We start from the raw sequence: 13047 nt of genomic DNA, 5'->3' as shown, positions 1-13047 counted from the left end.
TATGTTGTGTCCCATAACATTGCAGTGTGTTGGTAGCACTTGTAGGCCCTTTTACCATTTTTAGAAGGGTAGCTAGATGTCTAGAGAACAAAAACAGTAGGCCTAAAAGTATCTTTACAAAAGTTTTAAAGATTTGAGGCATCAATCTGCACTTTCATTTCTAATTGGGCAATTCTCCAACACGAAGTACCACGCGTCGGCCCTTCAGTCCTCGTCTCACATCTGCGAATGATCTTGACTGTGGAAGCAAGCTTAATCGTTTTCGTGGCCATCTCCATTTCTCAACCATCGGACCCACTTGACATCGGGGGCGTCGACTCCGAGGCCTCTCTCCCCGAGGTCTGTCATGACGGGGCCTCAGGCTTTGTGGCCCTCCACGGCGACCCAGATGCTGGTTGTTGCGTTGAGCAAGCAGCGCCACTTGCGCACGGGTTCTAACCATTGTGCTCCAGTAGGAATGTGGTTCTCCGTATTGAAAGGTCTTACCTGCCTTAGAATCTTTGACAAATTAGTGGCAGGCTTTTGACCTCAGGGAGGTCATTTCAATTATGACATCATAGGCTCCCATCACATTTTTATTATGACATCACAGGCTCCCATCCCGCTTTCATTAGCGGGTGAGTTCAATCTGGAGTGCCAGAGTGTGCTCTGGGCATTAGTAAATTCAGAGTGTTGTGCTGGCTGAGGAGTAGGGTTGATCCGAACGTTCTGACCCCACAACGGCAGTCAAGCACCCAAGCTAACATTGGCTCGCTTGCTAGCTACCTCCAGACACAAATGAGAGAATCTCATTCTGACCATTTTACTCACCCTAGCAGAGCTGGTTAGGGTGTTATGTTGTCCAGAGCGTTGGTGACTAACTGCTGTTGACAATTTAATTATGTTTTTTTGGCGACGTTTACTGACACCGGCTATATTCAACGGGTGTTAAGTGTTCGTAAATTCATCAGTTATTCTGCGCTCTGGCACACAGACGAGAGTGCTCTGAAATCGGAGTAGATAGCCAGAGTGAATTTACGAACGCACCCATAATGTCACTGACATGTCTAGCAGGGTGTTATACTGTACATGTTTATGTTAGGGCTACTGTGCATTTGAGAGAAATATTTGACTATTTATAGGCTTTATTCCTACTTTAGGCCTACTTGACAACCAACAAACTTAGATTTATTCATTCCATTTTCTTTGACAACATCACATCATTCACTTCACCCAGTTTATAAATTGGCGTATTCTTCCTGTAGGAGGCGCCTTCGATGAAAACCAAGAATAAATTCGTGATTTTTATGGGGAGTTTCACACTGTCCTGGGGTTTGCTGTCGCAGTTGCTGCTATTTCATTTCATATTGACAAGGATTTATCCCCCAACATGAAGCATATATTCTTATTAATTTGCATCTGTTTGTTCGTTGGTTGTGCTTCGGATGTTATAAGAGCAAGAAAAGGTAGGACAGACTGTCTCTGCAAATCTAAAGTTAAGCCGTTATGCACAATTGATGAAATGAGTCTGTAGCTCAAATCAAACGAAGAGTTTTACTATAGGAACACACTACCATTACTCACTACTGGCGATCAAACATGGGTTTATGTTATCTTTTTCCTTTTCTGGATTTCATCATTGTTGCAACCAACTTTTTTTTGTATATTTGGCAAGTTTATACAGCGTGTCTATAAGGTCAGTGTAGTATTAAACTGTATTAAATTGTGCTAATTCCGGTTGAAATGTATTAATTATAACCACAACATTAATTATATAACCACATAACATCAATTATGACAGTATACTGATTTAATCCACATGTTTTTTTTGCCAGAAGATATTAGCAGTTATTACTCTGACAGGTTTGTGAGCCATAGAAGATACTTTTTTATTAGATTAGTCTCTTTCGTTTTCTGTTTATGACAATTCCTGATTTGCTTCATATTAAAGTGCTTCTACTGCTAGAATAACTTTCCATCTTCCATTTTTTTTCACCCAGTGTCTGCAGTTTTCTGTTCTTTCAAAGAGAAAACATACAGTCCTGGAGACAGCTGGCATCCTTATCTGGAACCCTTTGGTTTCATGTTTTGTATGCGGTGTTCCTGCACTGAGGTACTGTACCAATAGAATTAGAGTACATCATTGGTCAGTTTTGTCACATCTGTAGCCTAATATGAAACCATGTAAAAGTGTACCAAAAGAAGCCCAACACTGCCCTATACGCTACTGTATCAAACTGTCTAAACCTGAGTATTGGATTGTAGGCTACTGTGTGCAAATAGGATTTAGGCTACTGGCTATACATCATATTGGCAGTTGCTTTAAAGGGTTTTGGTGGGTGGGATTTCAAGGTATGCCTGTAAACCATGTAACGTTTCCCTCATAGACAGGCCATGTGAAATGTAACACAATTAAGTGCCCTACTCTGCGATGTGACAACCCAGTGACTGACTCTCAGCAGTGCTGCCCTCGCTGTACAGGTAGGATCAGGCATTCTCATACAATAAGTACACACAGGCAGTACGATAAAGTTATTTAATAATTTCTATGACTCCATTTGGTATAGTAGTACCTGTGTGCTTTTATGCCATGTCTAGTCACAGGACTTGATCTTCAATTGCATACACCAGTTCTATCCTTGAGGAAAATAAGGCTAGAGGTGTGTAAAACAAAAACATCCTGCTTTGGCATTCACTTACTCATCTTGTGCTTACCATTCATTATCTGCTCAGATGAGCCTAGGATTCCAGCAGGCTTGAGAGCCTCAGTGAAGTCCTGCAGGTATAATGGAACTTTATACCAACCAGGGGAGACCTTTGCCAACCATGACCTCTTCCCATCTCGACAAACCAACCAGTGTGTCATGTGCACATGTTCAGTAAGTCACACTCTCTCTTCCTCTAGTTTATGGTGTACAGCTCATTACTCTGAGAACGTAACTGGGAGTTTTTCCTCATGCGTCAGCCATAATACTGTAATACTGGAGCTCTTAATGTATCTACAATTCCCTGTGGCAGTAAGCGACTCTTTTTTTAATTTATTTTTTAGGAACTCAGTTTGGTCTCAACTTACTGTTGAGAGTTAGAATAGTAGAATACACAAGGTGCAATTTTAATATTTGGTTGAGCATCAGCAGTTTTTTTCTTGTTATTTCAGTCACTGACAATCACTCAATTAGCCAATGTCAGCAAAACATTTTCAGATTGGTATGTTAGTCTAGCCAACTATCTAAACTTGTAATAATCCTGGTTGAATTATCGACCGGGCAAGAAAGGGCATGTTCCCAAATTTCTATCCATTGGTTTTGTTAGTCACTCTCACTCAGATATCATATTAACATGGCAAAAGATATGGCAAAGTGTGTAGAACTGCAAGAAATTAGCTTTAAAACTGCAAAAATGTATCCCCCACCCTATGGCATTGTGCTGAATTGCAGGAAATTGGCTCTAAAACTGCACATTTCTATCTCCGCACAATGGCAAAATGAGTAGAATTGCAGGAAATTAACTTGTTAAAAAAATTATCTCTAGAAAATTATCTCTATAGGGAAGCCACTAAAATGTTTTGCTCGCGAGTTGGGGGCCCCGAAACAACATGTAGCTTCGGGCCCCCAAAAAGCTAGGGCTGGCAATGTCTGCAATCACTTCTGTTCTTCCTTTGGCTTTCTTCCACATTTGTTTTTAGAATGGAAATATTTTTTGTGCTCTGAAAACTTGCCAGCCGCTGACCTGCTCCTCACCAGTCTCATTCCCAGATACCTGCTGTCTGGTGTGCAAAGGTGATCACATTTGTTTCTTACCACAGATTCTCACCCTACTTTCTGTTGTAATCAAAGTCAATGTATGTCCTCTTCATTTGTCTTTGATTAGATGGTGGCATTAATGGGTACTCATCAGTGGAGGATGTAGGCCAACAGCTGAACCGAGGCGTTGTAGGTGGTTTTCTGTTCATTCATTGATGGGTTTAGTCTTGTAGATTTGTCAAACCATAACATCCAAAACACCACACCTTTGCAGAGAAGACAACAACTAATATTTAATCGTCATTTGTGGGGCATGTAAATCAAGTTTACCTGGAGTGGGGTGGGGTTCCAACTCACTGGCATCGGAACTGCACATAAATCCAAAATAACCCCATAATAACTGTGTCTATTTGTCTCTGTGAATACACAAGAGGCATTCAGTGGACCAGTGTGCTGGAGAGCAGTTCCGAGGGCGGTCTGTCCGCTCTACTCCATCCACAGTCAGGGGTACTCCCAGAGGCCTGAGCCTGCCCAAGCTCCACTTCAAAGGTGCTGCAGAGACCACTGTGAATTTCCTGCTGCAGAAAAAGCACCAGAAGGGTGAGTTAAATGATAGCCCTACAATAATGAATAATATTAATAATATTAATTAATGCTATTCATCTTATTATTATTATTATTATTATTATTATTATCCTATTAATAGTAGTACTATTTTCATGGCCTACAATAGGGAGTCACTTCCCTGGTCATTGAGCAGTCAATATATTCTAACTCTTATATCTGTGATTGTAATAATATGTAGTACTAGAGCATATATGTTTTTCCTATTTCTCTCAGCATGTCAGTACAGCGGCAACACCTACTCTCATGGTGATGTGTGGCACCCAGTCCTGGGGAAGGTCCTGGAGTGCATTTTGTGCACCTGTAAGGATGGCATACAGGACTGCAAACGCCTCTCATGTCCCAGCCAGTATCCATGCCAAAATCCCGTTAAAACCGAGGGGAAATGCTGCAAGATTTGTCCAGGTACTGTAGCTCAGCAGTATTCACAATGCAATTCAGAAAATTATTTTAAGCATAGGTTTTGAGCAATATACATTTTTAATCTCTCTGATTTCTGCCCCTAGAACATAATGCTGAGAGCAACAGGACTGACTGTTACATAAACATGAATCTTGGACATGACAATAACAACCTCTTGGTGTACAAAGTTAAGCCATCGTCAAAGGTTCACACAGAGGACACAGTTAGGATAATTGCTATTGAAAGACAAGGGACTGCTGAAGTTGAAGTGCAAGTATGGAAGACAGTAGGAGGTAATAGGAGGGGGGAAGCATTAGAGGGCACTAGCATGGCAGTGTTAATAACAAAGCTCCAGCTGTCGATTACCTAACTATTTGGAATGTCACCCAATATGTATTTTCACTTTTCCCAGGAGTTTTACAATTAATGGAAACTGGGGATGTTCTGAAGAAAGATCTTCTAGATAATCCAGATGACTACACTTTACTGACAACATTGGATGAAGGTGAGTTTATCCATGTTTTTTGTGTGTGTGGTTTTTTTTTCTTGTATGCGTACCTTTATTTTCCGGTCATTTAAAAGTCCTCTAGTTATAAATGTTGTAATCCTTTAGTTTCTTTTAAGTAAAGCTTTTCCATTGTTTTGCCAATCTGAATTGTTAGGCAATACAGCTCAAACCATTTCTAGACATAAGGTCATAGACCAACCAGACATATTGTAGACCAAAGGAAATTTCATTTCATTTCAACTGATTTAAAAATGGCTGCTTCCTCTTGTCAGTGACCATCTTGTTTCCTGCTGAGGGAAAAAAAGTTATGGATTTGTACGCTTTTTGTCTGCTGTTGGATGGCAACATGTCAATTCTTTGTTCTTTTTATACAGAGACTTGGAAAAGATTCAAGGAGGAAGAAGACAATCAGAAGGAATTTCCCAAGACCAGGACCTGTGAGGATGGGATCAGGGAGGTAGTGAAGTTCTTGTACCCAGACCAGCTAGAAAGCCTGTGCTCTTCTTAACTCTCATCCCCTGACTTTGACATCAATGGAAAATGCACAGCATTCATATGCATTTCATTAAACATGAAACATAGCACTGCTTATTGGTTATAGAATAACAAGCTTTTGTTTATTTTTAAATGTCATCATAACTCATTACAATGTGATGTTCCATATTGTCAGCAGAATTGTCAACATTGTTGGTAGCATTTGGTAGTAGAAGAAACCAAAATACAAAAAATACTTTAAATTAATTACAGTTATATCTCATTTTTGTTTTCTGGCATACTGAAATACAGTAAAAACAGTTATCTAAAAAATACAGGTGTACATGTATATAATAGAAAAATACACTGGGTAAATTAGACAGCCATCTGGCAATAACACCTTTATAGAGTAGACCATATTTACAATCACTTTACCGTTCTGCTAAATACTGCTGTTTGAAATTGTATGCCTTTTCAGAATGTACCGAGAAATATTAATTAACATATTTATTGTAAATACAAATATGCTAACAGATGTCATTTTGAGGCAGAGTGTACAACATTGGTTTGTTTGACATGTTTGTTTGTACATTCTGTAGACATTTGAGTTTGTACTGGAAGGTCCTTGCCTGAGACGCCATGGCTTTAGTTCATTGGGCTATTCTGCCCTACCAAGCAAAAAGGCAGTAACTGCTCATTTGGTTGAAAATGAGTTAATGTCATTTTTTCTACATTAAATACAGTGGGGCAAAAAAGTATTTAGTCAGCCACCAATTGTGCAAGTTCTCCCACTTAAAAAGATGAGAGAGGCCTGTAATTTTCATCATAGGTACACTTCAACTATGACAGACAAAATTAGAAAAAAAATCCAGAAAATCACATTGTAGGATTTTTAATGAATTTATTTGCAAATTATGGTGGAAAATAAGTATTTGGTCACCTACAAACAAGCAAGATTTCTAGCTCTCACAGACCTGTAACTTCTTCTTTAAGAGGCTCCTCTGTCCTCCACTCGTTACCTGTATTAATGGCACCTGTTTGCACTTGTTATCAGTATAAAAGACACCTGTCCACAACCTCAAACAGTCACACTCCAAACTCCACTATGGCCAAGACCAAAGAGCTGTCAAAGGACACCAGAAACAAAATTGTAGACCTGCACCAGGCTGGGAAGACTGAATCTGCAATAGATATCAGCTTGGTTTGAAGAAATCAACTGTGGGAGCAATTATTAGGAAATGGAAGACATACAAGATCACTGATAACCTCCCTCGATCTGGGGCTCCACGCAAGATCTCACCCCGTGGGGTCAAAATGATCACAAGAACGGTGAGCAAAAATCCCAGAACCACACGGGGGGACCTAGTGAATGACCTGCAGAGAGCTGGGACCAAAGTAACAAAGCCTACCATCAGTAACACACTACGCCGCCAGGGACTCAAATCCTGCAGTGCCAGACGTGTCCCCCTGCTTAAGCCAGTACATGTCCAGGCCCGTCTGAAGTTTGCTAGAGAGCATTTGGATGATCCAGAAGAAGATTGGGAGAATGTCATATGGTCAGATGAAACCAAAATAGAACGTTTTGGTAAAAACTCAACTCGTCTTGTTTGGAGGACAAAGAATGCTGAGTTGCATCCAAAGAACACCATACCTACTGTGAAGCATGGGGGTGGAAACATCATGCTTTGGGGCTGTTTTTCTGCAAAGGGACCAGGATGACTGATCCGTGTAAAGGAAAGAATGAATGGGGCCATGTATCGTGAGATTTTGAGTGAAAACCTCCTTCCATCAGCAAGGGCATTGAAGATGAAACGTGGCTGGGTCTTTCAGCATGACAATGATCCCAAACACACCGCCCGGGCAACGAAGGAGTGGCTTCGTAAGAAGCATTTCAAGGTCCTGGAGTGGCCTAGCCAGTCTCCAGATCTCAACCCCATAGAAAATCTTTGGAGGGAGTTGAAAGTCCGTGTTGCCCAGCAACAGCCCCAAAACATCACTGCTCTAGAGGAGATCTGCATGGAGGAATGGGCCAAAATACCAGCAACAGTGTGTGAAAACCTTGTGAAGACTTACAGAAAACGTTTGACCTCTGTCATTGCCAACAAAGGGTATATAACAAAGTATTGAGATAAACTTTTGTTATTGACCAAATACTTATTTTCCACCATAATTTGCAAATAAATTCATTAAAAATCCTACAATGTGATTTTCTGGATTTGTTTTCTCATTTTGTCTGTCATAGTTGAAGTGTACCTATGATGAAAATTACAGGCCTCTCTCATCTTTTTAAGTGGGAGAACTTGCACAATTGGTGGCTGACTAAATACTTTTTTGCCCCACTGTACATGCTTAATCATGTGGACAAGTATCCTGCCTCTATTGTGTTTTGGAGAAAATGGGGGTCATGTTAGCAGTAACTGCATAAAGTTACTGTGAAACCAAGGTAAATAAAATCAATTTTTCTCAGTTCCACGCTATGAGCAGTTACAGACTTTTTTCTTGGTAGGGCAGTATACATATAGGGCTTTCCTCAGAAAATGTGGGTTTGATATCTGGGCATCGGTATTGCCCTGCAACAGCAGTTGTATGTATTCTGTCATAAGAGTGGCTACATTGGTTTGCTGGAACTACTTTCTATTATGTTCTCTGAGGTGTTTATCATTATGTTTAGCCAGTTTTCTACAGACCAAGTTTCCATAGGATTATGTGGGATTTCAGTACTTGATGGGTCTTTTTTCCCTTTGCACAGTGGCAAGGCATTCTTGCACGTGATTGACAAGGCTAAAAGTTGGAGCCAACCAAAAATATGATTTAGTTGAGCTCTACCTGAGGCAAGAATTCCTGCACAAATCAGACTGTTGTTATTCCTTTGACTACCCTCCAGTGAACCCAGTCGGACCAGTCGGACCAGGGGGATTTCTCATTTATAAATTGTGCCTGTAATTTGGATTTGTGCTCCAGTGCTATAGTTTGTTTTCTCAAGGGTTGTAATGGCCTAACAGGATGAGCACAACAATAGAGCTCTGTTAATTTGATATAAATGTAGGTCATGAGTTGGAAGGACACCAACATTTTCCAATACAGAGAACTGAAGAAGAGAGGGCTCAGGGAGGAATAATATTGAAAAATAAGAATACTGTTGATGGATGACCCAGTCTTTTAAAAAAAGGTATAGAGCAGGGTTTCCCAAACTCAGTCCTGCCCCTCAGGTACACGTTTTGTTTTTTGCCCTCGCGCTACACAGTTGATTCAAATAACAAACTCATCATCAAGCTTTGATTATTTGAATCAGCTGTGTAGTGCTAGGGCAAAAAACTAAACGTACACCCAGGGGGGGCCCCAGGACCGAGTTTGGGACACACTGGGATAGAGCACAACAGTAACATGCTTGTCAAATAGTTAGACACAATTTGATTCTTTGCCGTATGTATAATACACCAAACCCAAGAAAAATAAATCCTTGGTCTTTAAAAATGTAGGATATTATTGGAGTGTTGTTCTACCACATCAAATAACTATTATGACAAGTTATTGAAATAGCATGTCATTACTGTTCTACACACATTGAGAAGCTGGCTTATGATCACATCATCTGAAATCCATGTTCGCCTTTGAGTTGAGTTGCCCTGTGAACAGCTTGTCAAAAGGCTTGTTTAGGTCAACAGGTGTAAGATAAGCCCATTTATCCCTGTGCCATTTTCATTGCAGTAGATAAGAGCCATACACCGAGTCCTGTCGATATGGGAACAGTGCACAGACTTGTGACTAATATCCCTCATCTGTGAACCCCAACAGTCCACTCTCTCCCTTCACAACTACAATGACTCATTGTGTTGGCTTCACACTTTGCGCCAGACATTGCTGCCCATCTCTCACTAAAGGCCTGACAAAATATTTTGAAACAGAAGCCCCTCAGTTGTAGACCTTAATAGTTTTACAATGAAGCTGTGACTTATTTCAACAGGCTGTTGGACTTGACAGTTCCTGGCAATATCTTATTTTGAGAGGTTCAAGGTGGTCCTCTTCCATAAAGGAGGTAGATGTGCCTCTTTCCACTTCTCCATAAAAAAACACATCTTATTTCTCTTCCAAATTGATGAATGAGAAGGTATTTGCTATATGCCAGAATGCAGTGTTATGTTTAGAGAAAGTAACTTGATCCCGGATAATAACGCAAAGTACAGCATCCCTCATTGTGGCAGGCCAGGTAGTGAACAGGGGTGGTGGTGCTGAATTTTTTTGTCACATTAACGGTTATTTATTTTATTGCTGGTGGAAAATCTTGAAACTTTTCAGCATTTATATGGTCTGTTAATTTTTTGGAGAGGACGTTTCAAATTCCCTCTAAGTAGCATTTGGCCAATTCAGCTATGCATGCTTAGTCTTGGCTCAGGCAGTGGTAACAGCTGGGGGCAGTCAGTGGGTATAAATCAGCTAGTGGGGTCAGCTCTCTGTAGGAGCATGTCTACTCAACCCTGCTGCTGCCCATTGTTAGAGAATATGTCAAACCAGGGAATTCTCACAGAACTGAAGAAACCTCACTATTTCAAGTACATTAAGGGTTAGAATCGGAGTAAGAATATTTACTACAATACTGTAATTACATCTGTAGTTCTATTGAAAAGTGTCTCAACGTGTGAGTAGCAACAATATATTATTGTATGCTACAAGATAGCTACAGTCTATGGGCCTACTGTACGAGCCCACAACCTATCCGAAATGTAGCCATTTCCTGTTGATAACGGGCTACAGCGAGCAGTTAGTTGCAGTAGATGGAGGCAGGTGAGGTGAGCAAACTAAATAAATATTCGAAATATCTGTCCCTAGGCTGCTACACCATAATTATGGTGCCTCACAGAAACAGTGTTTGTGAGGAACTGAGGCATTGAAAATCAATCAGGCAGTCTTTTGATTCAAAGGGAGCCAAATTGTGTTAAGTTAATTAAGTCTGATAGATGTGTTTGCTTTCATAGCTGATTAAGGTGTTCAAGAGAACCCCTGAGTTTTTGCTTCATCAAAATACTTCCGAAATCTATTAAGGGCACTGTTTTTTACACCCTACCCCTTTCCTTAATTAAGTTGGCCCTGATCATTTCAGCTGATGATCTGGGCAGTGCCAAGAAAATATGGACAATACTGGGATTCATGTCATAAACACTTCAGTCATTACACCCTCTTTCCTGAACCCCACTGTTAGAGGTTCACATTTTTAAACACATGCTTGTGATGGAGGCATGATTGATAAACCAAGACCAGGTTTCACAGGAATATTTTTGTTCATCGCTGAAATGATTATTGTTCAAGAGAAAAATGTACTACAAATGTACAATTATGGACCATTCAATCACTCTCCCTATGATTTCATGTTAAGTGTGTACTACAGTTTCTAAGTATACTTGTGCATCAAAAAGACTATGATGAATGGGGCCAATCTTGAATAAACTCATTTGGCACATTGATTAATGAGGAGTGTTGGTGAGGTAATCAGCTGCTTGGCCCCAGAGCCAAATGAACTGTTTCAGTCTCCCCACACAGTAGTATTCTCCTACTGTTAGGCCTCAATTTATGATCCAAAACAACAGTTGTATCCAAACATCTCTCAGGCTTGATTGCAACGATTAAGCCAGATGTGGAGATACTGGCGCACCCAGATACACTGAAATTGACCCGAGGATATAAATTCCTGAAGATCCTCAGACTCCTCATTGCCTTTCCCAGCTATGTCTGCCTATGTTTTCTTTTGGACAGAGAGCAGAGCCAGATTCTATTACATCACCAAGTCCTAAGAGCATGTGTAAAAACCTGTTTTCAATTAATCATTTTCTTTTGAAGAGTTTTTCAAGAAGAGAAAGAAAGGGATTATAAAAGTAGATTACAAGTGAATGTTTATTTCCCTTTAAAGTTGTTTGTTGATATTAATCTGAACAAGAACTCAAAATAGACAAGAACAAAAACGTTTTTTCTCTCAAACTGTTTTTCTCAAACGCAATTCACAACCACATGTTTCTCTAACATCTAGAATCAGAGAGAGAGAGAGAGAGATATGTTCAATAAAGATTACTGGCAATAGGTGCCTTTGCAATTTAGTCAATTGTATCAAGAGGTTGAGCAGTGGCTGTGCCAGTAGTCAAATGGGTGCTGTATATGTATAGTGTAGTATGTCTTCACATTGTAGCTGTAGATCTATTACAACATGCTTTACCTTGAGATAACTTCATATTTAGGGTTTTCTGCGGACCTAAAATAAACATAAATATAACCACAAACATTATTTTATACATAAAAAAAACCAGGAGAGCAACGAATGAACTGTATAACAACCTCCAGATGTACTCTGTAAATCATAGGATTTCATGTGATGATGACAGAAAGTATTTAAACGCAACTCAACATATTTATTATTTGTATGCATGAAATCAATCATAGATGTTTTTCTACAGGCAAGTGTTTTTTAATAACACTTCTAACTAAAATGTGCAGGTAAATTACCATGCCATATTATCTTCAGATTTCAACATGTATTTCTGCTTGTTAGAATATGAATGTAATGTATGTTAGTTGTTTTATGTGATTATTGACAGAGATACTTGCAAATAAGACTGCAGAAGGAATGTGCATGGGCTGCGCCTGTTTACCACAGACAACATCATATCTAATGTATTCAGAGACTGGGAAGAAATCCAGTGCTCAAGGCCTGTTTGAATATAGTAATGTGGAATCACTTGATATATTTTTTTTAATGCCCACTGATTTGTTCCACCTGGGTTTTGAAGTGCATTCCACATCTGCCTGGCTGAAGTATCATTTTTAAATCGTAAGGTGGGCAAGACCATGTAATCAAGGAGAGGGACAGAACAAGGGATGGCCAGTGAAACCAATATGTGGGATGGGCAGTGATCAAGAGATGGGCAGTGATCAAGAGATGGGCAGTGATCAAGAGATGGGCAGTGATCAAGAGATGGGCAGTGATCAAGGGATGGGCAGTGAAACCAATATGTGGGATGGGCAGTGATCAAGAGATGGGCAGTGATCAAGAGATGGGCAGTGATCAAGAGATGGGCAGTGAAACCAATATGTGGGATGGGCAGTGATCAAGAGATAGGCAGTGATCAAGAGATGGGCAGTGATCAAGAGATGGGCAGTGATCAAGAGATGGGCAGTGAAACCAATATGTGGGATGGGCAGTGATCAAGAGATGGGCAGTGATCAAGAGATGGGCAGTGATCAAGAGATGGGCAGTGAAACCAATATGTGGGATGGGCAGTGATCAAGAGATGGGCAGTGATCAAGAGATGGGCAGTGATCAAGAGATGGGCA

General features: G+C 40.2%; 1 protein-coding gene across 1 annotated transcript; it reads left to right on the top strand.

Annotated features, from left to right (window-relative positions):
- Window positions 1–90: 90 nt before the first annotated feature.
- LOC129863437 (chordin-like protein 2) lies at window positions 91–11963 on the top strand. Its single transcript, XM_055935423.1, has 11 exons — window positions 91–1445; window positions 1980–2092; window positions 2367–2460; window positions 2713–2858; window positions 3665–3758; window positions 3850–3911; window positions 4154–4322; window positions 4563–4751; window positions 4853–5041; window positions 5161–5253; window positions 5631–11963. Exons 1-11 carry the CDS (start codon window positions 1370–1372, stop codon window positions 5762–5764), a joined length of 1359 nt encoding a protein of 452 aa, XP_055791398.1. The 5' UTR covers window positions 91–1369; the 3' UTR covers window positions 5765–11963.
- The last annotated feature ends 1084 nt before the right edge of the window (window positions 11964–13047 follow it).

Source organism: Salvelinus fontinalis, chromosome 10 (genome assembly GCF_029448725.1).
Source record: "Salvelinus fontinalis isolate EN_2023a chromosome 10, ASM2944872v1, whole genome shotgun sequence".
NCBI classification, from domain to species: Eukaryota; Metazoa; Chordata; class Actinopteri; order Salmoniformes; family Salmonidae; genus Salvelinus; species Salvelinus fontinalis.
The sequence above is the reverse complement of the archived record's forward strand: the minus strand, read 5'-3'. Positions and strand labels throughout refer to the sequence as shown.

What these genes read in the sequence shown, in the direction of transcription:
- LOC129863437 (XM_055935423.1), top strand. Translation starts at nt 1,370, where the DNA reads ATGAAGCATATATTCTTATTAATTTGCATCTGTTTGTTCGTTGGTTGT. An exon ending in TGCGGTGTTCCTGCACTGAG is followed by an intron (nt 2,093 to 2,366) that starts GTACTGTACCAA and finishes TTTCCCTCATAG; the next exon opens with ACAGGCCATGTGAAATGTAA. An exon ending in AACAGCTGAACCGAGGCGTT is followed by an intron (nt 3,912 to 4,153) that starts GTAGGTGGTTTT and finishes TGAATACACAAG; the next exon opens with AGGCATTCAGTGGACCAGTG.